At 41.3% G+C, this 23,094-nt stretch overlaps 2 protein-coding genes across 6 annotated transcripts in view; one reads left to right on the top strand and one right to left on the bottom strand.

Annotated features, from left to right (window-relative positions):
• Positions 1-339: 339 nt before the first annotated feature.
• Positions 340-23,094, bottom strand: part of washc5 (WASH complex subunit 5) — an 88,986-nt gene continuing 66,231 nt past the window's right edge. For all 4 annotated transcript variants that reach the window (XM_062464694.1, XM_062464693.1, XM_062464695.1 and 1 more), the window contains 14 exons: positions 14,441-14,581; positions 14,111-14,191; positions 13,157-13,258; positions 11,555-11,734; positions 11,154-11,278; positions 4,240-4,402; positions 3,097-3,199; positions 2,928-3,007; positions 2,694-2,797; positions 2,370-2,499; positions 2,149-2,245; positions 1,801-1,954; positions 1,398-1,485; positions 340-1,290 (listed from right to left, as the gene is read on the bottom strand). In XM_062464694.1, the coding sequence (XP_062320678.1) occupies positions 1,234-1,290; positions 1,398-1,485; positions 1,801-1,954; positions 2,149-2,245; positions 2,370-2,499; positions 2,694-2,797; positions 2,928-3,007; positions 3,097-3,199; positions 4,240-4,402; positions 11,154-11,278; positions 11,555-11,734; positions 13,157-13,258; positions 14,111-14,191; positions 14,441-14,581 (1,605 nt within the window). In that variant the 3' untranslated portion in view covers positions 340-1,233. The remainder of the gene's footprint in view (positions 1,291-1,397; positions 1,486-1,800; positions 1,955-2,148; positions 2,246-2,369; positions 2,500-2,693; positions 2,798-2,927; positions 3,008-3,096; positions 3,200-4,239; positions 4,403-11,153; positions 11,279-11,554; positions 11,735-13,156; positions 13,259-14,110; positions 14,192-14,440; positions 14,582-23,094) is intronic.
• LOC134022964 (uncharacterized) lies at positions 21,098-22,836 on the top strand. 2 transcript variants are annotated; one of them, XM_062464722.1, is made up of 2 exons: positions 21,098-22,122; positions 22,729-22,836. In XM_062464722.1, exons 1-2 carry the CDS (start codon positions 21,471-21,473, stop codon positions 22,740-22,742), a joined length of 666 nt encoding a protein of 221 aa, XP_062320706.1. In that variant the 5' UTR covers positions 21,098-21,470; the 3' UTR covers positions 22,743-22,836. The 2 variants fall into 2 exon arrangements, with proteins under 2 accessions (XP_062320706.1, XP_062320707.1); XM_062464723.1 differs by lacking the exon at positions 22,729-22,836 and having other exon boundaries at positions 21,098-21,704; positions 22,019-22,216.

Raw genomic sequence — 23,094 nt, 5'->3', positions numbered from 1 at the left:
CACCTTCACTAGACAAGGTTTTACCAATTGAAAAACGGCTATGTTCATTTTACATAAAGCTCAAAAAAATTCTCGCATGCTACGTGCGCTCGCATTAAGTATCCTAGCGTTCTCATGAACTAGCATCACATCAAACATAGAATGTGCATGACCTATTTTTACTCCCAGTCCGTCCCTACCGCCCCGCAACATTAAGAACCCCCCCCCATGGACACTTTGAACAAAATTACCCCCAGAACTCCGAGGTTAGGGCCAGAAAAATAAACAAGAATTGTTCCGGACCCTGGACTGAATGGACATTTGGTTGGTGGACCTTTTGGGTTTCTAATTGAGTACCCCTGGCCTATACTATCAATGTTTCAGGATTTTGAGAACTTTTTACCATTGCATACAAAATCGGAAATGCAATTACACCAAGGTCCACAAGGGATTTTGCTAAAAGCCAATGAGTGAGGGTGGGGGCTTGGTCAGCCCACAATTTCCAAAAAGGATGTGTGTGCTTCTCGCCAAGCTTGCATGTGTGTCAAGGGCCAGGATGAGTCTGTGAGAATTTGAAGCGCACGCGCTGTGGAGCATGGGAGACAGGATTTTGGAAGAAGCCATAGCAATTAGTCAAGCATGCACATTTCAAATATTCACAATAGATCTACTTTTCATCTTACATTCAACTATTTCTCAGATTTGTGTACAAAACATTGTCAAGAGTCTTCATATGAACTTGTGATTGAATCAGAGTCAGAGTTGAATCAGTTTTTGACCGGTGGATGTGTAAAGATTATTTTAGCGTTAGCGATTAATTAGATTTCCTTTAATTCAATCATTTTTGGAGATATGATGTTGCCTTCGCACGTGTCTTCCTTGTGTGTGGAAGAGATCTAGTCCCTAGGTCAATGTGGCACTGATTAACTGCAAAATGAATGAAAAACTAAAATTGTATATAATTGGTGTAGGATAAGGTATGAGCTTTAGGTTGTGGTCATTTTGTGTCTGCAAGTGTTCCAGTGTTAGTGTAATCAACTGAGAAAAAGCATATTATTTGTTAAAAGATGTATAATCTCATTAGACAATGGCACATTTACAGCACAAAGTTGGCAAAACAATGTTGGTTATTTAAAATGTTAATCTAATTTACAACTTCATTATTGCATTAGTGATACATTGTTGGTGAAATGAGGCCTCAAGTAAAACAAATGAACAACAGAAATTAGACTGAAAAGATCTTCATCCAGATTTTCACAGGACCGTCCTGAACTCGTCAAAGATGAAACTGGGCACATGAGCTTCTGCCACCTATGGTCATAAATACCAATCAGTAAACGATGCATGATTTTCAATATCACCTAACACAGAAAATACTGAGGAAATACCATGTTTTGTTGTTGTTATTCAATTCCTACCTTGCGGGGAAGTTTAGTGTACCGAACATAATCTTCTAGGAACATCAATGCTCCAACCACATCAGATGGCATGTCTGGGATTCTCTGACTGGAATGGCAACACTCAGAATCAGCTTTATACGCGCCAAGTAAGTTTGCACAAACAAGGAATTTACTATGGCAGGAAGGTATACACGGTAAACATGTACAGTTTTAAATATAAAATGTAGAAAATAAAAAATTTATAGAAAATGTACGACAGTATCTAAATAATTCTAACCACTACTATACAATGTACAATTATTTAATAAAAAATATGCAATACAAATAAAAGAAATCCCCCAAAACAAAAACACAAGAAAATTGAATTATGATGGCCAAAATATTAAACCATTTCGAGCTTTTGATTTAACATAATATTTACCTGGTGCACTGTTCCATTATGGAACGAATGAATTGACCAATAAGAGCTAAGAATTGCTCAGTGTATCTGGAGTGGAACTGCTTGAGAAGGGTGAGCAGACCAAGCACCAGTGGTGGCCAGTCAACAGGGTCTGTGGCTTTCCTGCATGTCATCCCTGTACAAAACAGAAATAACTCAACAAAATGCAAAAACTAAACGCAATGCCAGTTTGTGATAAGATAAGATGGTGGCTGTTCTTGCAACGGTCTCAACTGAGTATAAAGGATGTGTTATGACAGTAAGCTCTGGAAAGGTCTTCAGGCCTCAAACTGGCTTACTTATCAAACCATCTTTGTTACATTGGCTCACCTTGGTTTTTGCTATACTGCAGTTTGGGCAGCTGCGCAATGATGAAGAGGAAGTTCACGATTGGAAAATAAGGCAGGCGCTTGGTGGTAATGTAGATCTACAAGACATGAATTGGACCATTCTCTATTATATTTGTTAGTCATTTGCATTCTCTTACGATTGTTGTCTTTGTTCAAATGGAAACCAAATCACTATATTGCTGTCTTCCCTTCTGTACACACCTTGTTGAGTGGATTATGTATGCCAGCAGCCTCCAAGTATGCTGTGATCTCGTATAAGAGAGTGTTGTCCTCCTTGGGGTAAGGAAGTGATGGGTCCTGGTAGTGGGCCTCAATGTCTGCCAGCAGAGAACTACAAGCATATATATTTATACCAGTTAACAAACACAGATGCATAATACATTAATAATGAACCTGCTACATTGTAGGGGAAAATGTTTTCATACTGCAGGCTATGCATGAAAATGTTGTAAACAACAGCATTGTCCTCTCCTGTTTGCACAATCATTTCGAAAAGGGAAGGTGGGTGTTGAGAGGAAGACTGACTTGTTGAGGTTCTCCAGAGCTGCAGCAAGGTGTTTGGAATCAAACTTGCAAGAGTAATTCAGCTCGTTGGCAATCTGCTGCCTGAGGATCTGCATCTGGCCCACCTGTATTGTGTACAACAAAAACATTTAGTCATTCATCCTTGATTTCTAAGTGCTGCAATCTCACAGAGCACAATATTACAGTGTCCAAGTAGTGAGGATTGTTGTCTAACACCAGAAAGGTATGACAAACCTTCATGATGGCCTCCAAGTAAGAGCCCCAGATCTTCTGTGTTTTGGCCACAGCACTAGCATAGACTTTACTAGCATTTGCTGGGATGGAATAAATACTTTAATTTATTACATTTGATGGATCAGGGTATTATTTACAATGCTTCTGACAATACTATTATGATACCTACCAACAATGCCTTTAACTGGGTTGACGGCACTCAACATGGCTTTAAAGACGTCAACCACTGCCTTGTCTCTTAAGATGGTTTTCTGTAGCATTGTCAGGAAATTCTGATGGGAAATAAATGAAAACATTTGTTTTATCCATACAGTACCCTACAATGTTCTGTGAACCATCTGATACAATTTACTTTTTTTTTTATTATGCCAATAACTTGAGTAGAGTTATTGGTTATATGTTTGCCCATTGTCTGGGAATGAGCAAACATTACACTTTAATTACACACTACAAAATACTATACTGTGTGATTACTCTTTGTTGTAAATCACAAAAGCCATGTCGAGCTGTCAATTAGAATGACTTCTGAGTCACTGGTGAATTCCACCTGATGTAAGTTATGATTTTCTTTTACATACAGATAGGTCTCGATAAAAACCAACTGTGGCCCAATCCCAATGTTCATCTTCACAGACTTACGGACTTTGAGGCGCATTCTCGCTAAGTATGTGAGGGCTTATGGCTGTCCCATTGTCAAATCGTCAAGTGTGCCGACATTTTAAGCCTTTTATGCACCCTTTTCATAAGCATTTTTGGAGATGGGTTCAACTGCAGACCTCTCTCCTCAGGCTGTTCTCTACTCAGGTCCCTCTCATCCAGGTGTTACCGTCCCCGCTGGTCGGAGGATGTATTGTATTTATATTAATAACTTACGTTAAACTAGTGTTTTACATAGCAAAAATGTGTATCGCGGCTAGTGTTACGTATGGCGAAAGTATGGAAAGGTAGTTGGCTAAACCCATATTTATGCCATAAACATAGCTAAACATAGCCAGAACTGTGTGTAGTTTGTCCTTTGATGATAAATTCCAAATACGCTTTTATCAGATTTGATCCAACAACATGACTATTTTGCAGATAATGCAGCAAAGTGCTGTCCCATTCCTATTCATAGCAATTTGAGCCCTTGCAGCCCTTAATCACTTACCATGTGACATCAAGTAAGTCTGTGAGGGTTCAGGGGGGAGATTGGGCCTAACTACCCAAGACTTGCAATTTGGCAAGAGAGACTTGTTCAAGATGTCAGCAAACAGCAACCAACACCTTTTGTAATCCAATCCTTTTGCACCTTTGTCTCTACTTCTGATCTTACCTGTAGTTCCTTCACAATCATGAAGCAGAGGAGTCTGTCGAGGCCATTGAGGCCAAAGGTTCCCAAGGTGTCCTGGATCTCTGAGAAAAGACTGTTGTTGGTCACCTCCAGGTGAGTTTTTATGTCGTACCACGTGTTCATCTGGTCAATGTAGCAGGTCACTCTGAAAATATACAACGCTTAGACATGCACTGAGAACAAAGTTTACTACCAAGTTCTGCCACTATCGGCGCCACTCTCAGTATGTAAGACTGTAGGTAGGATTTCTAAAAAGACAAAAGGATTATCCAAGTTACAGAAGCCATCTAGGTTAAACTCTTCAGAGCAAACTATGTACAGTCATGTGAACAAACACCCCGTGAAATATTTAGTTATTTTTTGGGAAATATGGACATGGTTTGGCCGTTTGTCGACCCTCGGATTGAAGAGGAAGGGGGTTCCGTTCTGGTCGTGGAATGACGGATCCTGTAAGGGGCCTGGGAGTATGCCCATCCGGTCTACATGTGTTTTGGGAATCTGGAGAAGGCGTATGACCGGGACCCCCGGGAGATACTGTAGGAGGTGCTGCAGGAGTACGGGGTGAGGGTGGCCCTTCTTAGGGCGATCCAATTCCTGTACACCCAAAGCGCGAGCTGTGTCCGGGCCCTCCGCATGAAGTCTAGTTTGTTTCGTGTGGGGGTTGGTCGCGCCAAGGCTATGCTTTGTCACCAATCCTGTTTGTGATATTCATGGACAGGATATCGAGGCGTAGTCGGGGTGGGGAAGGGTTGAGGTTCGGTGGGCTGGGGATTTCATCGCTGCTTTTTGTGGATGATGTGGTCTTCTAGTCATCATCAGTCCGTGACCTTCAGCACTCACTGGATCTTTTCACAGTCGTATGTGAAGCGGGGGATGAGGATTAGCACCTCTAAATCTGAGGCCCTGATTCTCAGCAGGAAACCAATGGAGTGCTTACTCCGGGAAGGGAATGAGTTCTTACCCCAATACCCCCTTTCAACCAAAGTGAACTGGGAGCTAGATCGGAGCTGGTGCTAGAGCCGGTTTCGGAGCTGGTTCAATTTGCAAGCCTTCTAAGAACCGGTTTGCTTTTCCACGGGCTAGAGAGCCACCACAGAGCCACGTTATTACGTCACTGTATACGTCTCATCTTTCCCAGCAACGCTAGCGCGGCAGCGCCAAATACAAAGCAGAGCCTTTCTAAAGGCTGTTTATCAATCCGAAGAACGCGAGGTTGAGATGCGCGTTTTCTTGGCTATTGCACAATACCCTGGACTCGCAGCAGTATGAAAACACTTGCATTATCAGCGCAACATTTTATAAACTTTTGCTGTATAGTGCTTGTGTATTACATTTGTGTTAAATATAGGCTCATACTTAATAAAGTTCAAAACAAATTTAATATTTACAACAGTCTCTTACACAGAGCACAGGGGGAACAGGGTTTCAACCACCTGGTTGAACCATTTTATTTATGCTTACATTTCTATACACTTTGTAAAAAGTTCCAATTGAAAATAAAAGACTAAACAATTGTCAAATACTCAATTTCAATTCAATCATTAGTATCGTTTCAGTAGACTACCGCAATACTACACTTGGTATCAGTATCGAAGTCCAAATTTTGGTATCGTGACAACACAAATTCCTACTAAGGAAAAGGTTTGGACACCCTATGCCCTAGGGCTGTCCCCACTCAGTCGACTAGTTGATTTTCTGGTCGATATGCTCTTGGTCGACTAACATTTTTTTAGTCAGGCTGCCGTATGGCAGTGTGAGATCTGATTCCCGCTTGTGTCACCATTGCTGAATTAAAGAAATGTTCTACAGAAATTGTAGATTATATTATTTAAGACAAATAAAGCAACTCTAAAAATATGTAATTTAAAAGAAAAGGTGTTACTGTTTTCCCTTTCGTTAATCTGTGCTTTGTTTTGTTTTTTTGCACATGGCACAAGAACAATTGGCTGCCGAACTACAAACTGTGTATAGCCTACTTTGTCGGTGTTATTAGTCAAAATGGAAAATAAATCTGTGGTATGGCAGCATTTCATGAAAGTATATTTACATTTACAAAGTACCGGGTGGCTCGAAAAACGTTGAATGCAAACTCTGCTAACAACGGTTTATTTTTCATAGTTCGACATCAAAGCCTACCACCTGAAAACCGTAAGTTGGCCTACTTCGCTCATGCTAACGCGCCGGGTTGAAAAATGAATATGCCTATTATAAGAATCACATCCAAATCGAATGACATTATATTCTCCGGCCAAGACTACAAAATCTTTCTCTGTTGCACCTCGGCTTCTACGTAAGTTCGCATGCTGCACTTTTTCAGGCAGTGATCAGCGTGCTCTGATGATTTGCATGTTAATCAAACAATATTTTTTATTTGTAGTACATTGTAAGAGATAATACATAATAACAAATCAGGCATTTTGTATTATATCGGCATTCGGTAACAACAGGACTGGTGACACGAGACTTATTATTAGTAATAGCTTATTTTATAGCGGCTGAATCTGGAATGTCCAGCAGCTACATTGAGTCAGATCGGGAAAATGTTTGTACATTTATGTTTGTCTAGTTGTCAATCTCCCTTCTTACGTAGGTATTTCTTTCATATGATCTCTTAAAACTTGGTCGACCAAAGAAAATCTTAGTCGGGGACAGCCCTACTATGCCCTAATAGCTGGTATTACCCTTTGGCTGAAATTACCTCAATAAGACATTTCCTATGACTGTCTACTAGGAGTGGATGGTATGAAATTATACCGGTATAACTTTGTCTCACGATATGGATTTTGACTATACTGTGCTAACCGTGGTAGAGCCTTCCAGAAATAAGATTTGTCACAGGCCCATTCACACCAGGCACGGCATAAAATTACCATACTAAACTTTAACGCAAACATCGCAAGCAGTCTTCCGCATCCTCATAATCAGTTTTGTACAGATAAAGTAGTAGTGCACCATTTTCATGCTTTATTGTTTTTTTTTTAATAAAACAACTTCCGATGTTTACAGAGACTTAAACGTAAAAAATGCAGCATGGAAGAGTGTAGCCATACAGGCAATGATGCCAGGTTGGTTAAAATTGTGTTGGGTTAAAAATGTTTATTGTAGGTCAACAGAATAGAGTATTTTTCTATAATTACACCAATCTCTCTGTGTGTGTGTACAAATTAAAATGGGTTTAGTTTCCCACGCTTGACTCGAACCCTCTAAAATTGACACTCTTCAATTTTGTTCATGTTCTCTTTATAACCCGACAGAGTGCTGTGCCGGGATTGACATTGTTTGGATAAGAATTTTGACATCAAATAAAAAAATAAATAATTTGCTGCATCTTGGCTTTCTTTCTTCGCATCACAGCCCCTTCACTCTGATTGGTCCTCTGTTCTGCAACGTATTTGATCTGATATTTCGAGAACCAGGCACTCTGCAAAGTTAATATTTTCCTTTTTATAAACCAACAGAGTGCAGTAGGCTATCGCGATTTAACTAATGCGATTAACAAAGGCATTCGCAATTGAAGGAAACTAAGCGTATTACGGAAATTCTGTTTTGTAACTTAGAAGCGAATTCGCTTTTAGGCTACAACCGATATTCAGCTGCTTTCGAAGGGGCTGGCTAGCTAACAGAATGACAATATAAAGTGGATATACGTTCATATATATATCAGTGAATTGTTACTTAAATTAATGTGTTTACTGATGGCAGCTTTGACAAGTATGGTATGGTGAATTAGGCCTACAATTATTACAACTGGCTCAACCATTTTGCATAAAATGACTTCTGTTATGAATAAAATGTTTAGATATCTGTCCTGGTAAGACAATTTAACAGAGAACCAATATAGCATAAGCAATTGATAACATAGGAAAAAGCAGACAAATGAAGGCTACATAATCATTTAAATGAATGTATGCTACCACCTTATTGGCAATTTGACTAGAATAGATGTGGAGGTTGAACAAGTACTTCAGAGATGACAGAGAAATATAGGTACCAAAACCACTGAGAAGAAATGCCATCACCAGCTGCAGCACGGGCACTGCACTATCCATCTACAATTCCAGAAATCTGTGTGTGTCACCAACATCATCGCGGGCACTGTGGCCCATCTATAATTCCAGGAATCTGTGTGTGTGTGCCACCAATTTTATCACAGGCACTATACACTAGTTCAGTATAATTGTAATGTAATAATTTGTTATAGCTAGCTCACTACAAATATTTAACTAAGTTTTCCTGTGATCCCATAAACGTAGTCTACTGTTGAAAGCTACATATTAGCTCTTCTTCCATGGCAAAGCACTGCAAACGTTGGAAAGATTTCACTCATTTGACACACCTGCCGTACCACATCCAAATCCAGGCAAGTGCGGTAGATCAGCCGCAGCAGTGAAGATTGCATTGTCATGAAATTTTAAGAAAAACTAATATTGTGCTTCAGAATTATACCGTAATGTACATTTTAGGTCATACTGCCCATCCCTACTGTCTACCAGTGTCCGGCATTGACAGCATTTCAATAGGATTAAGATCAGGGCTTTGACTTTTTTCTCAATTTCTTTCTTTTGAGCCATTCCTTGGTGGATTTAATGGATTTTTTTGGATCCTTGTCATGTAGCATAGTCCACATCTGCTTCATATTAAGTGTTGGTGTTACATTTTCCTCAAACACCTTCTGACGCAATGAAAAATTCCTAGTGTATTATATAATAGTGAGCTGGCCAGGCCCTGTTGCAGAATAGCAGCCCCAAACCATTACATTTCCACCCCCATGTTTCACAGTTGGTATGAGGGTTCTTGTGCTCAAATACTGTCCTTGGTTTGCGCCAAACATGTGTTCTGTTACTGTGCCCAAACAATTCAACTCTGGATTCAGCTGTCCAAAGCACATTGTCACAGAAGTCCTTGTATTTGTCTGTGTTCTCTGGCAAACTTAAGTCTTTCCCTGATGTTTTTTTGAGCTATTGTTTGTTTGGTTTCATTTGTTAGCCTATAAAACTCTTACTAAAACCAATAACAAATATATCCAGTACTGTTCATTTTATTTCCAATTCACTAAATGATTGTGTATAATTTAACTCATGTAATTTATTCCCTCACGTTATCTGATCTGCTGTACTCTTATAACGAATTCATTCCTTTAGAATACTGATTATTATATATTAACTTTAGTATTCCTTGGTTCCTAAAACAATTTCAAGGTTTCAACTGAATACTTGATTATAGATCAAAAATATGTATTCTTAAACGACCACATCCCAATACACCTCCCATGAAAATCAAACTTGTGCAGTCTCCTTCTGATGGTAGATGCATTTACTTTGACATGAACTGTGTCAAGAACTACCCGTCTGTCTCAAGATTACATTTTAGGATTGTTGTACACTTCTTTAAGCATCTTGCCCGTGACCATTATGGATAGTGCAGCTGGTGATGCAGCTGGTGATGCCAGTTCTTCTCAGTGGCTTTGGTACCTATATTTCTCAGTTCGCAATTGAAATTCTCTGAAGTAGGCTTCAGATACTTTTTCAACCTCCACATAATCTATTTTAGTCACTTGTGCACATCATAAAATACATTTCTAATTATTTTTAACAAATTGCCAATGCTGTGCTTCATGTAGCCTTCATTTGTCTGCTGTTTCCCATGTTATCAATTGCTTATGTTATTTTGATCAAAATGTGTTATATTGGTTCTCTGTTAAATTGTCTTACCACCACAAACATCTAGACATTTAGTTAATGCACTATAGTTGAGCTAGTTGTCATACTGTAGGTCTAATTCACCATACAGCGCTTGCATGTACAGTTCTGCTTAAGGAGTGTTTGCTATGTTTACATGAACGTTTAGATTTTTTCCGTTGTGGTATGCAATGCTGTAAAATAGTCTTGTATTTTCTGTATCGCATAAGTAAGACACGACAACTGGCCGAGGAGACTAAATTTGTACGAACATTGTTCCTGTCGTATGCCCGTTTGTGGATTGCTGTCCTTGCCTCAAGAAACCGACCAAGGAGACTAAAGTGGGAGCAATAGTGAACCGTGATACAGCTAGTGATTATAATGTCGTAGTTGATTTGGTGTTAAGAGTTTGTGCACATTTGAAATGTGCAGGCAGCTTTGACGTCAGTAAACACATGAATTTATGTAACACAATTCACTGATCTATACAGAAAGTATCCCTTTATTTTGTTGTTCTGTTCGCTATCCAGCATTTCATCCATGAAGGCAACCCTTTGAAAGAAGCTGTTTCAATGTTATGCCAGCAGTCAGAACTGCTAGTCTGGCCATATCAGTAAAAGTAAATTTGCTTCTAAATACTGAAACAAAATGTACCCATTTTCCATACTACAAACTCGGGTGCGTTAAGCGCTTAGTTTCATTTAATTGTGAATACCTTTGTTAATTGCATAAGTTCATTAACAAAACAAAATTTATGTAAGTTATACAGCCTCCTACCTCTAGTGAACATTAGTCCAAACGCTTAATGAAGAGTATAGTGCGAGCTCAACATGGCTGAAAAAGATAGATCGCAAAACTGGCCGCAAACCATTTTTGGGAAATGTCGAAATGCTTATCCAAACAACGTCAAACGCGACACTGCACTCCATTGGATCATTGAAAGGCCACCTGCAAAATATGAACTTTACAGAATGCCCGGTTCTCAAGATAAACAAAGGAAACTTGCTGCCCTAAAATCCCATTCAAAAAAATACACAGACACACACACAGACAGAGATTTCTGGCATCATTACAGAGATTACCTTCATCTCTCGAAATGGTTAAAATGAAGATCAAACTTCCATATATAAAAAAGTAAAATGGACAAAGGATACCCCATGAAAACCTATTTTTCACATGACTATATATTTACTACTTTTACTGTGAACAAGCCCCTACCTGGGATCAGTGATCCGCAGGATCTCCCGGCAGAGCCGACCTATAAAAGTGGCTGACTCGTCAACAGAGGGGAACTTGGGGATGGGGATGTGAGTTGACTGGTACACGCTCTGCCAGTCCTGGATCTGAACAAACACACATTCACGTTGAATAAACTAAAGAGACCAAGGCACTTTCTGCAACATTTTCATCCGCTCTCAACCTAAAAACCTATGGAAATCCAATGAAATCACAAAAGTATACGCATCTGAGTTGAAAAATTGATTAATTTATGTAATTCAGCCGCCACCACAATTGCCCTATCACTATTCAACGCACAGATATATATGTATATATATATATATATATATACCAAATGCAAAGAAAAAAAATGGTTTCTGTATGTGTAGAAGGGAACCTACCTTGGCTCTGAGGAAGTTGTTGCACTCCTGCTCCACATTGTAGTTAATGATACGAGATACCTCCTCCTGCCAGATCTTCAGCCCGTAGATACTGACATAATCCTGAATGTACTCAAAGGAGCGGTAGAAGCCATCCATGGTGGCAGCCATTTCCTTCAGCTTGGGCATCAGCTCACTGGGCTGCAATTAAGGTTCAGTCCCATACAGTTCCCAACATAATAATTCTGCTTATGTGTTTACTGACAATAACACTGATTGTATCCATAGACTAGGATGAAACCGGTAGGTTCATGTGATTCATTTTTTAAAATCCTTTCTTTCTCAAGCATTTTCTTCAGTGGACATACATTCACAAGAATGCTGCTTTCATAATCAAATGATTATGATTATGGATGGGTATCGAGAACCGGTTCTTGTTTAGAACCGGTTCCCAGTGCATTGATTCCTTGGAATCGTTAGCAAAATTCCTTAACGATTCTGTTAACGATTCTCTGTGCCGTTGCGCATGCGCGAACTTTTATAGTTTATTCAGACAGACTGCAGCAAACATGGCAACTAGGAAGAAGCGTTCTAAAGTTTGGTTGTATTTCACACGACAAAATGACAACGCCACTTGTAACGTGTGTAAAAAGTCTATTTCGTTGAAGGGAGGAAATACTACAAACATGAAGAAGCATTTGAACACACAGCATGGAATGAAGTTACTGGAACGTCATGTGTTCGATGCATGCAGCAGCGCAGCTAACGTTCGCGCTTCATCTCTATAACTATCTAAGGTAGAGCTAAACTGCTCAAAAGTGATCACAACCACTTGTTACTGTGTGAAGTAATTTGCCTTTATTGTGTGTAGTCGATCTAGTTATCTTCTGTCCCGTCGTTTGAAGCATTTTAGCTCCGGCATTCGTCTCCCATTAGTATTGATCTTATTGATCATTTCACGTTATCGGGGCGGCATGTGTTATCAGCAAACGTTCGCGTGTCCCATTATTAAACTGAGCATATCGATTTTTAATCCATTATTAAACTTAGCATTTTAATTGTTTAACATTTTAATAGTCCTGTTAAATGTGCCTGAAAACGCCTAAACAACATACCCAAAGTACATTGAAAGCTGTTGTTGAACCATTTGGAGTACATGCATGTAAATGGTCTCTTTTGAAAGGTGACACTGAAGTTATTTCCCCTGTTGTTAGGACCCCTGTAAGTCCTACTGGTGTTGAGTAATAGAAGCTTGAACACAAGGAAACTGAAAGTTTCTATCTCCGACTAGATTTTGTTTTGAAAACAGAGGCCTGAAGAGGCCTAGAGGTGGTAGGTATTAGCTCATTTCAGAGCCAGTCAAAGCCAGTTTGAGAAATTAGTTTAGAACGAGTGTGTGTGTGGGGGGGTGCAGGACGCACAGACCTAGTTGGCTGTAGAGGGGAGAATCGATAAGAGAATCGATAAGGAATCGAATCGATAAGCAGGAATTGATAAGGAGTCGGAATCGTTAAAATCTTATCAATACGCATCCCTAATTATGATAGAAAAGTATTCCTCAGTATTGTATACCGTATATATTATTGTATTTCTAAATTTGTCCTGATGGGTTGCATCTCCTACCTTGGCTTTAGGGTTGAAAATGAGACCTTTGTGCAGAGCGTAGGCCACTCTCCTCACCAGCTCTTTCCTGATGCCATCTTCTAGGAGCTGCTTGGGATCCACCTAAAACCACAACACCACAAATGGAGTCAGACAACTTTGTGGAGGATCTACCAGACACACCACAATGTTTTTCTCTGGTTGGGTTGGGACATTTTTCCAACTAAACTGGAAAATGACTCCATCATAAATCAGGTTTCAGAAATATACTTTCCGTAACAGTGCTTTAGCCACAGTATCATGCTCACATGTAAGGTTAAGGGCCAATCCCAATACTCCCCCTTACCCCTAGCCCTTACTTTTGCGCGTTCACGTGAGAGCTAGTGGTGTCCCAATACTCTTTTTGAGCTAGGGGTAGGGCTAAGATGAAGGGGTATACACCCCTTAAAACCAAGTAAGATTGGGAGCTTACTTGAAACCTAGGGCTATGTGAATACTGCGCGACCGGCAACAATGGCGGCCAGATCATCCAGAGAGTCTGATAAATGTAATATTTTCGTCTTAATTAATTGATAACAAAATTATGACGGTCTTGTTTTGTGCTATACACAGTCCTTTAAATATATATTTGCAACCATTTTCGTTTCTAAAAATCGCTAGTTTGCTACGTTAATGTTACAGTTCTGATTTGCACAACAGTCCCGCATTTCTCTCACTAGTATGTCTACAGTTTTAAGTAAACTCCATTAGCAGCGAATTTCGTTTGATATCAGTGCATAACACTACTTGCTTTGGAGATATCGATACGTGCTAGATGACGTACCAGTAACCAAGTGGCGTCCCATTTCTTAGGGATATGTAGCCCTTACCCCTCAGTTTCGAGGGCCAAGGGCTAGGGGTAAACTAAGGGCTAGGGGTAAGGGGGAGTATTGGGATTGGCCCTTAGTGACAGACTACTGGACAGTATTAGTTTACCTTGATAATCCCAACGAGTGTGGTCTTCATCATCAAAATCCCTTCTGTAAATATTGAGATGGCGTGGGTAAGCTTGGCCACCTTTTTACAAAAAAATGATAAGGAACATTCAGTGAGATGGCAAGTTTTGCCTCTGAGTTATTAAATGTGTGTCCTACTATAATTCATAGTCCACTGTCCCCCCCCACCACCACTAGATTGTTTGTGCTACACACCAAATCTAGATTACATGTGGCATCCTATGAATATTCCAGAATATTCAATTTGCAGGGCACATCAGACCCTCAATTAGCACACCTACTCAGAGACACTTGACAGATAAAAGCCTACCTCATAGCGAGCTCCTAGTTGAGAGTAGTCCTTTAGCTTGTCCTTGTCCAGACGAGTAGGAACCTCCATGATATCATGAATCTGCAGTTTAATAATCTTGGCCAGGGAGGTGAACATGCTCTCTGGGATGATCTGCAGCACCTAATGTTAGGCAAGTTAAGGAAACATTTATACATTATGTTTGTATTTATCCTGAGTCAACAAGGTAAATCATTTGGATTTTAGTCTATCTTTTGTAATTGGATACCTATTTATGACTCAAATCTGATTGACCAGATTTGCCACATGTAAGATTAAGTAACAGGTTTGAGACCATATTCATAGATGATTCGAGTCAGATTAAAATATGACTCCTGGTCATTCAACTAGAGTCTGAGAGATCAAATCATTTTTTGGTGCCTGAGAGCTTATTTTTATGGTACTCCCTTTTAACATTCAGTCATAACAGTTTAGGACCACACACGGAACTCAAAACATATAACAGGTGTAAGGCTGGGTGTCACCCTGCCCCCACGTCTTATATGCTAAAATCTGTAGATGCTGGATGGAGTCTCTACTTGATGGGTCTCACACCTCATTGTGTAATTGGGTGTGCTCACGCCTTCGGCGAGCACAACCATTGTTCTCTCACATATATATTTATTGTTTATTTTTGCCCCCCTAAGGATCAGTCAATATTTGGACTACATAGACAACGCCTGTGTCAAAATGTTCGTCTTGGTCTGAGTCAATAGGCAGTTCACTGCTCATAACCAGTGAACCTGTGGATGGGTTGGGGGTGGGTGGGGGGGAGGGACTTGGGTGGGTTGGGGGGGGTGAGTGGGGGGAGGGACTTGGGTGGGCTGGGGAGGGTAAGTGGGTGGGAGGGGTATTTGATACTTTTTTGTTATACATTCCATGTACCTGTGCTCCTGTTAATTCATTGGAAAATCAATAAAAATCAATAAAAATAAATGTTCGTCTTGGTCTCGATTGCGTTGCTTGTATTTTTATTTACGTTCCATTGCAACGTTTTGGTGGCAAAAAGTGCCTTTAGTCAACGAAGGGTATTCAGTGCTAGCTACGTCACCACGTCAGCACACGTTAGCAACGACTCATGGATTGATGTGCTGTTGCACGGCGAGTATCGTATCGTGCCGTGGTGTACTACTACTAGCAGCATCATACATGTACATGTACAGCAAATCAAGACTTGCATATACAGTAAGTAATGTCACATTAAAGAATGTATGTAAAGTTTAAACTCAAGCTTGTGTGGTGCGTCGCTGGCTTCAGTGCCACAGCCTCAACTTTATGTCAAAACAAACATTCTCATTTCCGGTGTTACGTCCCAACTGGTTCCCAATTTAACTGGTTCCCCAGCTGTGCGTGCACCTATCAGTCTGCCTCTATCACCAGATTCGTCACAAATTCACAAACATATTACTGGCGATTTTCAAGTCGGATCTCATATTTGCTGCGGCAAATATGAAAGTAGGCCTATAGGCTACGTGCGCACTACATTAGGCTACCATTCGCGACAAAATAAATAGAGACAAAATAAAATATTTGCAGGCTCGCATGAAGTGGGATTCGATCGCACTAGAGCAAAAATACATGCGTTCCATAGTCCGCTGATTTACACCGCAAGCTATACCAGCTCACAAAATTTAGCTAAATCCTTACGTATTTGTTAACTACGTTGGCCTTCAGGTAACGTTTTGATTTGGCTTCTTCTGAATCAACTGGTTCCCATAGACACTAACCGAATGTAGGCTACTGTACACGTATTTGGGGTTGTTTCGAGGCAATAGTCGTATTTTCCACGACATCACAGCTCCTTCTGACACCACATATTAAAAATTCATACTAAGAACGTCGCTGCTAACCCAGACAATACGATCAAAATACGCGCAACACAACATGGAATAATTTTTCTGCAGCAAATATGAGATCCGACTTGAAAATCACCAGTAATATGTTTGTGAATTTGTAACGAATCTGGTGATAGAGGCAGACTGATAGGTGCACGCACAGCTGGGGAACCAGTTAAATTGGGAACCAGTTGGGTCGTAACACCGGCGCTTTCAAACAATCCCCTCACTCAGTGAAGTTTGGCTAGCCACCGCAACTAGCTTGCTCGTAGCAAACTTCTTTTGAATTAGACATTTCTCCCTAAATAGATGTAAAGCTTATTTACGTTGTTGGGGGCATATTTTCAGTTAGCAGATGGTACTGTTGAATCGCGATTCCATCTGAAATACTGCAGGTGACAACGTTGTTACGTTAGCAACGACGCATGGATACAACGTGCATAGATGTGCTGTTGCACAGCGAGTATCGTATTGTGCCGTGGTGTACTATAAAGAATATATTGTGCTTATTAAAGTTCTGTCTTATGATCTGAGAAGTGTGCTCAGGCTTAAACATGGTGTCTCACACAGGGTGTGGGAAGCAGGCTGTTCTGTGTGTCTCTATCTCTTAATTTTCAGAAACAACCTTGAAACCGGGTGGAGACGGCACCCGTGCAGGTGGGACGCGTAGGCAAGAACAACTCCCTGATGCACGAGAGAACAAGCTCAACCCTCTTTTCATCTTTCTGTTTTAATTGCACTGTATAAATATATGCTGGGGAGGGACAGATAGCCAGTTGGACTTCGTGAACCAGCCCAAACTCTGTTGCGGGTAGGGAAACGTAGACAACCCCAGAGCTCTGTACTTGTTGATTTCCAAATGCTGCATTAAAGCTGATATTATGGGACCTCTGCGACTCCAGACCACTTTTTCTAGAACACAGATTTGTGTCATTGAATACCATCATTACATATTGGAATAGACACAAAATAATTAAATCCTTCAAATGGTGACCCCAACGCTGAAAAGAGGGAGTCCAGAGGGTTCCGGCCCGACCGACAGATCGAGAGAGAGACCCATACACCGGTACGAGGAGGCAGACGTAATCGTCGGGCGCGCCTCAATATAAAAAAGGTAAGCAGACACCTGTTAAAAAAGTACTGCTATTCGGAACTGAGAACCAAATTTAGACGATTACTATGTTTCATCGTACCTAGTCAAACCGAGGTGGTGGAAACAGTGGTGGGAAATCAACCGTTTTTGTACGTTTGTCTTTGTCAAGGGGAGGTTAGAGTCCTCTCCTAAAGGGTGGAAGTCCCTACACGTGTTTTGTCTTTGTCAAGGAGAGGTTAGAGTCCTCTCCAAAAGGGTGAGAGTCCTAACACGTGGTTTGTCTTTGTCAAGGAGAGGTTAGAGTCCTTTCCAAAAGGGTGACAGTCCTAACACGTGGTTTTTCTTTGTCAAGGAGAGGTTAGAGTCCTCTTTAAAAGGGTGAGAGTCCTAACACGTGCTTTGTCTTTGTCAAGGAGAGGTTAGAGTCCTCTCCAAAAAGGGTGAGAGTCCCTGTAGGCCTACGTGTTTTGTGTTTAAAAAAGGAGAGGGTAAAATCCACTCCCAGGGTTAGAGTCCCTGAACTTGTTTTGTGTTGAATAAAAATATAGAGGAGTGTGGTGTGTTTTTTTTTCTTTGACCAAGAAGTTACAGAAATCCCAAGGAGAGATGGAGAAAGGTGGGGGCTAAAAGAGCCCCGTTATGTTGAGATCTTACAAAGGTGATCCCAGAGGGTATACCCCTGGTTTAAGAGGAATCTATGAATATACTTTGAAGGTATATGGGATAACATTTTAAGTCAAAATAGTCAAATCCAGGGTTTTTAAGAGTTTTGATAAAGGTATTAGATGTAATTTGGTTAAATAATGAGAAAGAGAAAATAACAAAATGTATTTTTATTTGGAGTTTAATTGTAATTTGGGTTTAAGTTTTATTTGAGAGTTTTATCAGAGCCTGGCATACTGTTTGGGATAAACAGTTAGGCTGTGATAATGTTGTATTAATAAATGGTATTAGTGCATGAAGAGGGTTATTATAACATTCAGTTCTGAAATTATTTGGGAAGTCTCATCAAGTCGGATAAATTGTGGTTATGATGGTTTGAGCTAATTGGCTCGTTTTGAACTGCAGCAAAACGAGTTATGAAGTTCTACCTATCTGACCTTTATAGAAAATATAGTTGGGAAAAATGTTTGGTTAATAGCTACATTAAAAACATTATAAAAGCATACGGATTCTGGTTTGACATAATGAAAATTGCTTTTATCATATCTTTGATAAAAAGAGGTGTGATTTGGTAAAATAGAGAATCTAAAACAATATAGGTCTTAAACTTAACTGTTTTAAAAGACATAAAAGGTTTTTTGGAGTGAAAGAAATTAGACTAACAGTTGATTTTCTAAAGAAGGGAACAAAGACACAGATTGTCATTTCTAGGCATGACTAATAGGAGTTGAATATCAAATTATGATGTTTTGTCTTATTAGATGCTGTTAAATGTGTTTGCTCAACAATAAGAAAACTGAAGGGTCAATACTGCCTGGTAATTATAGATATGTTTACAGTGGATTGAAGTCTTTCCCAGTCCTGTACCAGATGAGTTAACAACATTTGAATTGAATTATGGAAGATCATAATTCCACAACTTAAACCTAATGCTCACTAGAAAAGAGATGTATTCTGCTAAATTCTGTTTCAGGTGAAGCAGTAGACCAGAGAGTGGAGGAGTCAAGCGAGGAGATTGGGTATTGATTAAAGTTATCAATGAAAGGAGGGATCTTATGAGAACTTTAAAATATGCTGTCTAATTTCTGGTTTTTCTATTTTTTTCGAATTTATTTTATTTTATTACAATTCTAAAAGCTTGGCTAAAGTTGTATGTATGTGGTGAAGGGGGCCTGTGAGTATGTCCATGTCTGCCGTGGATACATGGATGTCAAATGTCCACTCTGCGGAGTGACGGTGGGTTTTCCCCTATAACATCATTAGGGTTTTCCCACTGTGTCCAGTGTGTCCTCACCACTTAGCCATAACGCTGCATAGTCTCATCATTATTGTTGATTTGTATGTCAACCTTGTGTAGTCAGTAATGGGATATTTTTAGGGGCCAAGCAGCAGAAAAGCTGCTGTGGCACCTATTGTTTTTGTTCGTTTTATTATTAGGGGCCAAGCAGCAGCGAAGCTGCTGTGGCGCCTATTGTTTTTGTTAGTTTTATTATTATTATTATTGTTATTGTTATTATTATTATTATTATGCATAGCGATTGGTGAAAAGTTTTGAAATTTGGCACACTGATTTGGAACGGTCTCCTGACTATTTATCACCAAGTTTCATGTCGATCCATGAAGCACTATAGCGCCACCAAGGTGTCAAAGTTGGAGGTGCGTTTACGCCCATAACTTTTTAACCATGAGACCGTTTTTCTTAAGTGAGGTTTCATCGGATTCCTTAGACGCAGACGATTCGACTGAACCCTATGGCGTCACTGTCGTCCCGAAGGTTTTTCCGTGATTTGCATTTTAAGAAATTGTAACTTTTTCAAACTCCTCCTAGGCCGTTGCTCCGATTTTCATAAATTGTAAGAGATCATCTTCAGACCATGAAGACAAAAAGTTATCAAAATGGCATCGATAAGTCAAACCGTTCACGAGTTACGCGCAAACGATTTTGACAAAGAGCACGCCATAGCGGACGTGAGGCCTTGTCTCTGCGACGGTTTACCGTATGGAGACGAAACTTTGGAAATGTCATCGCGAGCATGTCATCTAATCATCTTCCTACCACAATCACCTTGATATGTCAAAATATGACTGAATTACAGCTGTTTATACTTGGGTCAAATATGACAAAGCTCGTCACGGGAGAAACGGCTTCATTTTTTTAATAAAGTAACCGAACACAGTGTTTCCCAGCAGCGAGAATAGCTCACTGGGATAAGACGTGCTCCTTTGGAACTCAAGGTCGTAGGATCGATTCCAGCCACAGTCGTCAAGCATGTCGTGATACAGGATTATCTGTTTAGCGAAGCCAAGTATGCCACAGTAGCTGTCTGGGATACTTATTCAGAGCGAATAGTGTCTTACTGAGTGTACTTCGTGACTGCCATCTGACTGTAAGTAACCAGAGTTTGTTTCATTCATTTGTGTTTAGCTAAAACTTTGTCTTAAGGACAGAGGGTAAGGGTATAGCAGCTAAATTGGTCAATAGGTAGCTAGCTAGAGATCGAGTTTCAGGGTACTTGCCGCCGAGTGAGACCCTGGCTTTGTTTACATAATTAGGGCCATTGTAGAATTTGGTTAAATCAGCCCTGACTTCTGTAATCAGATTCAGAGCAAATAGTGTCTTACTGAGTGTACTTCGTGACTGCCATCTGACTGTAAGTAACCAGAGTTTGTTTCATTCATTTGTGTTTAGCTAAAACTTTGTCTCAAGGACAGAGGGTAAGGGTATAGCAGCTAAAATGGTCAATAGGTAGCTAGCTAGAGATCGAGTTTCAGGGTACTTGCCGCTGTGTGAGTCCCTGGCTTTGTTTACATAATTAGGGCCATTGTCGGCTGCGCCTTTAGCATATTTAAGGCGATTAGCACTGCAGAGGCAGCCTCGTCTGGCAGCCTCGGTGCACGAAGACTCGGTCGAACAAAGACAGGGAGTCTACCTGCGGGAGTCCACCGAGGAGGATCACCTCTTCTGATAAGTATCACCCTATTTGTATTTAAACCTACCTAGAACATATTCATAGCTAACATGTGTTTATTCAGCATTCCCGTTCATTACACCACTCGTAGACGTAGATATGTCACAAAGTATATACGGTCCACTTCTAATCTTAGCTACCTATCCAGATCTTCTCCACCTGCCCTCTCTCTTTCTATTGGGCTCTGGAACTGCCAGTCTGCTGTGAACAAAGCAGACTTCATCCCGGCGTTTGCATCCCATGCTTCTCTTCACGCCCTTGCGCTGACAGAGACATGGATCCTCCCAGAGAACACTGCAACTCCAGCTGCTCTCTCCGTCAACCACTCGTTCTCTCACTCACCCCGCTCAACCGGGCGAGGTGGTGGGACAGGTTTGCTCCTTTCCCCACATATTAAATACACATCCACCCCACTCTCTGTTACTGCCAAATCATTTGAACACCATTATGCGATGCTAACTGATCCTATCAAAGCATTTTTAGTTGTGCTCTACCGCCCACCAGGGCCGCTAGCCGACTTTGTGGAGGAGCTGGACATGCTCCTCAGCGTCCTCCCGGATGATGGAACACCGCTGATACTCCTTGGGGACTTCAACATCCACCTCGAAGGAACGCAGGCCGTCGACTTCAAGTCTCTTCTGACTTCCTTCGACCTGAAGCTGCTGAACACACCGGCGACCCACAAGGCAGGAAAACAGCTCGACCTCATCCTGACACGTAACTGTATCACTGACTTAACCTCTGTAACCCCACTACACATTTCTGATCACTCCTTCATCCAATTCTCTGTCTCTCTCCCCCCAACCCCTCCTACCTCCCCTCCCCTCGTAACTTTCCGCCGCAACCTCTGCTCCCTATCCCCCTCCCATTTCTCCTCCATTGTAACATCTTCCCTCCCTCCCATTGACGAGTTATTGTGCCACCCCACTGACACTGCCACCAACACCCTGTTATCCACACTAACTGCATCACTCGACACTCTCTGTCCCCTGTCAACCAGGCCTGCGCGATCTTCTCCCTCCTGCCCGTGGCTCACGGATGTGATTCGTGAAGAACGGTCCATCCTTCGGGCAGCTGAGAGGAGATGGCGCAAGTCCAAAGACGGTCTGGACCTCGATAAGTATCACTCCCTCCTCAAATCTTTCTCTGCCCGCATAACTGATGCTAAAACCCACTACTTCCTGAACAAAATTAACTGTGCCTCAAACCCTCACAAACTTTTCTCCACCCTTAAGCCACCTCACCCCCCCTCCCCATCCACCCTGACAGCAGACGACTTTGCCTCCTTCTTTGAGAAAAAAGTTGCTGACATTAGCAGTCGGTTCCCTGAACCCACCTTTCCTACCCACTCACCCTCTATGACTGACCCAACTAAATGTCTAAACGCTTTCTCTCCCTTGTCCGAGGCAGAGATCTCTGACCTCATTCTCTCTCATCGCCCCACCTCCTGTCCCCTTGATCCAGTCCCCTCCCCTCTCTTTCAAACCATCTCTCCCTCCATCATAACTTCTTCTCCATGTCCTTAACTCTTCTCTTACTTCCGGCACTTTCCCCTCTGCCTTCAAACAGGCCAGAGTTAGCCCTCTACTCAAAAAACCCTCCAGTAACCCAGCTGTCCTCCAGAACTACAGACCGGTATCACTACTACCCTTCTTTTCTAAAACAATTTAACGCGTTGTATCTAACCAACTGTCAAACTTCCTCTCTCAGAACAACCTGCTTGACCCCAACCAATCGGGCTTCAAGACTGGCCACTCCACAGAAACTGCCCTCCTGTCAGTCACCACGGCCCTCCAGTCTGCCAGAGCGGCTTCGAGGTCATCCGTCATCATTCTGCTGGACCTTTCTGCAGCGTTTGATACGGTTAACCATCAAATCCTGCTGGCCAGACTTTCTGAGATGGGCATCACTGGCACTGCACTTCAGTGGATCTCATCCTACCTGTCGGGAAGATCCTACCAGGTCTCCTGGGGAGGCAAAGTGTCAGGCCCCCGCCAGCTCTCCACTGGTGTCCCACAGGGATCCGTCCTTGGACCCCTCCTCTTCTCCCTCTACACCACCTCGCTTGGACCAATC

Source organism: Osmerus eperlanus, chromosome 7 (genome assembly GCF_963692335.1).
Source record: "Osmerus eperlanus chromosome 7, fOsmEpe2.1, whole genome shotgun sequence".
In the NCBI taxonomy this organism is placed as follows: Eukaryota; Metazoa; Chordata; class Actinopteri; order Osmeriformes; family Osmeridae; genus Osmerus; species Osmerus eperlanus.
The sequence above is the reverse complement of the archived record's forward strand: the minus strand, read 5'-3'. Positions and strand labels throughout refer to the sequence as shown.

Excerpts from the sequence above, each read along its gene's own strand:
- LOC134022964 (XM_062464722.1), top strand. The coding sequence starts at position 21,471 with ATGCTAACTGATCCTATCAAAGCATTTTTAGTTGTGCTCTACCGCCCA.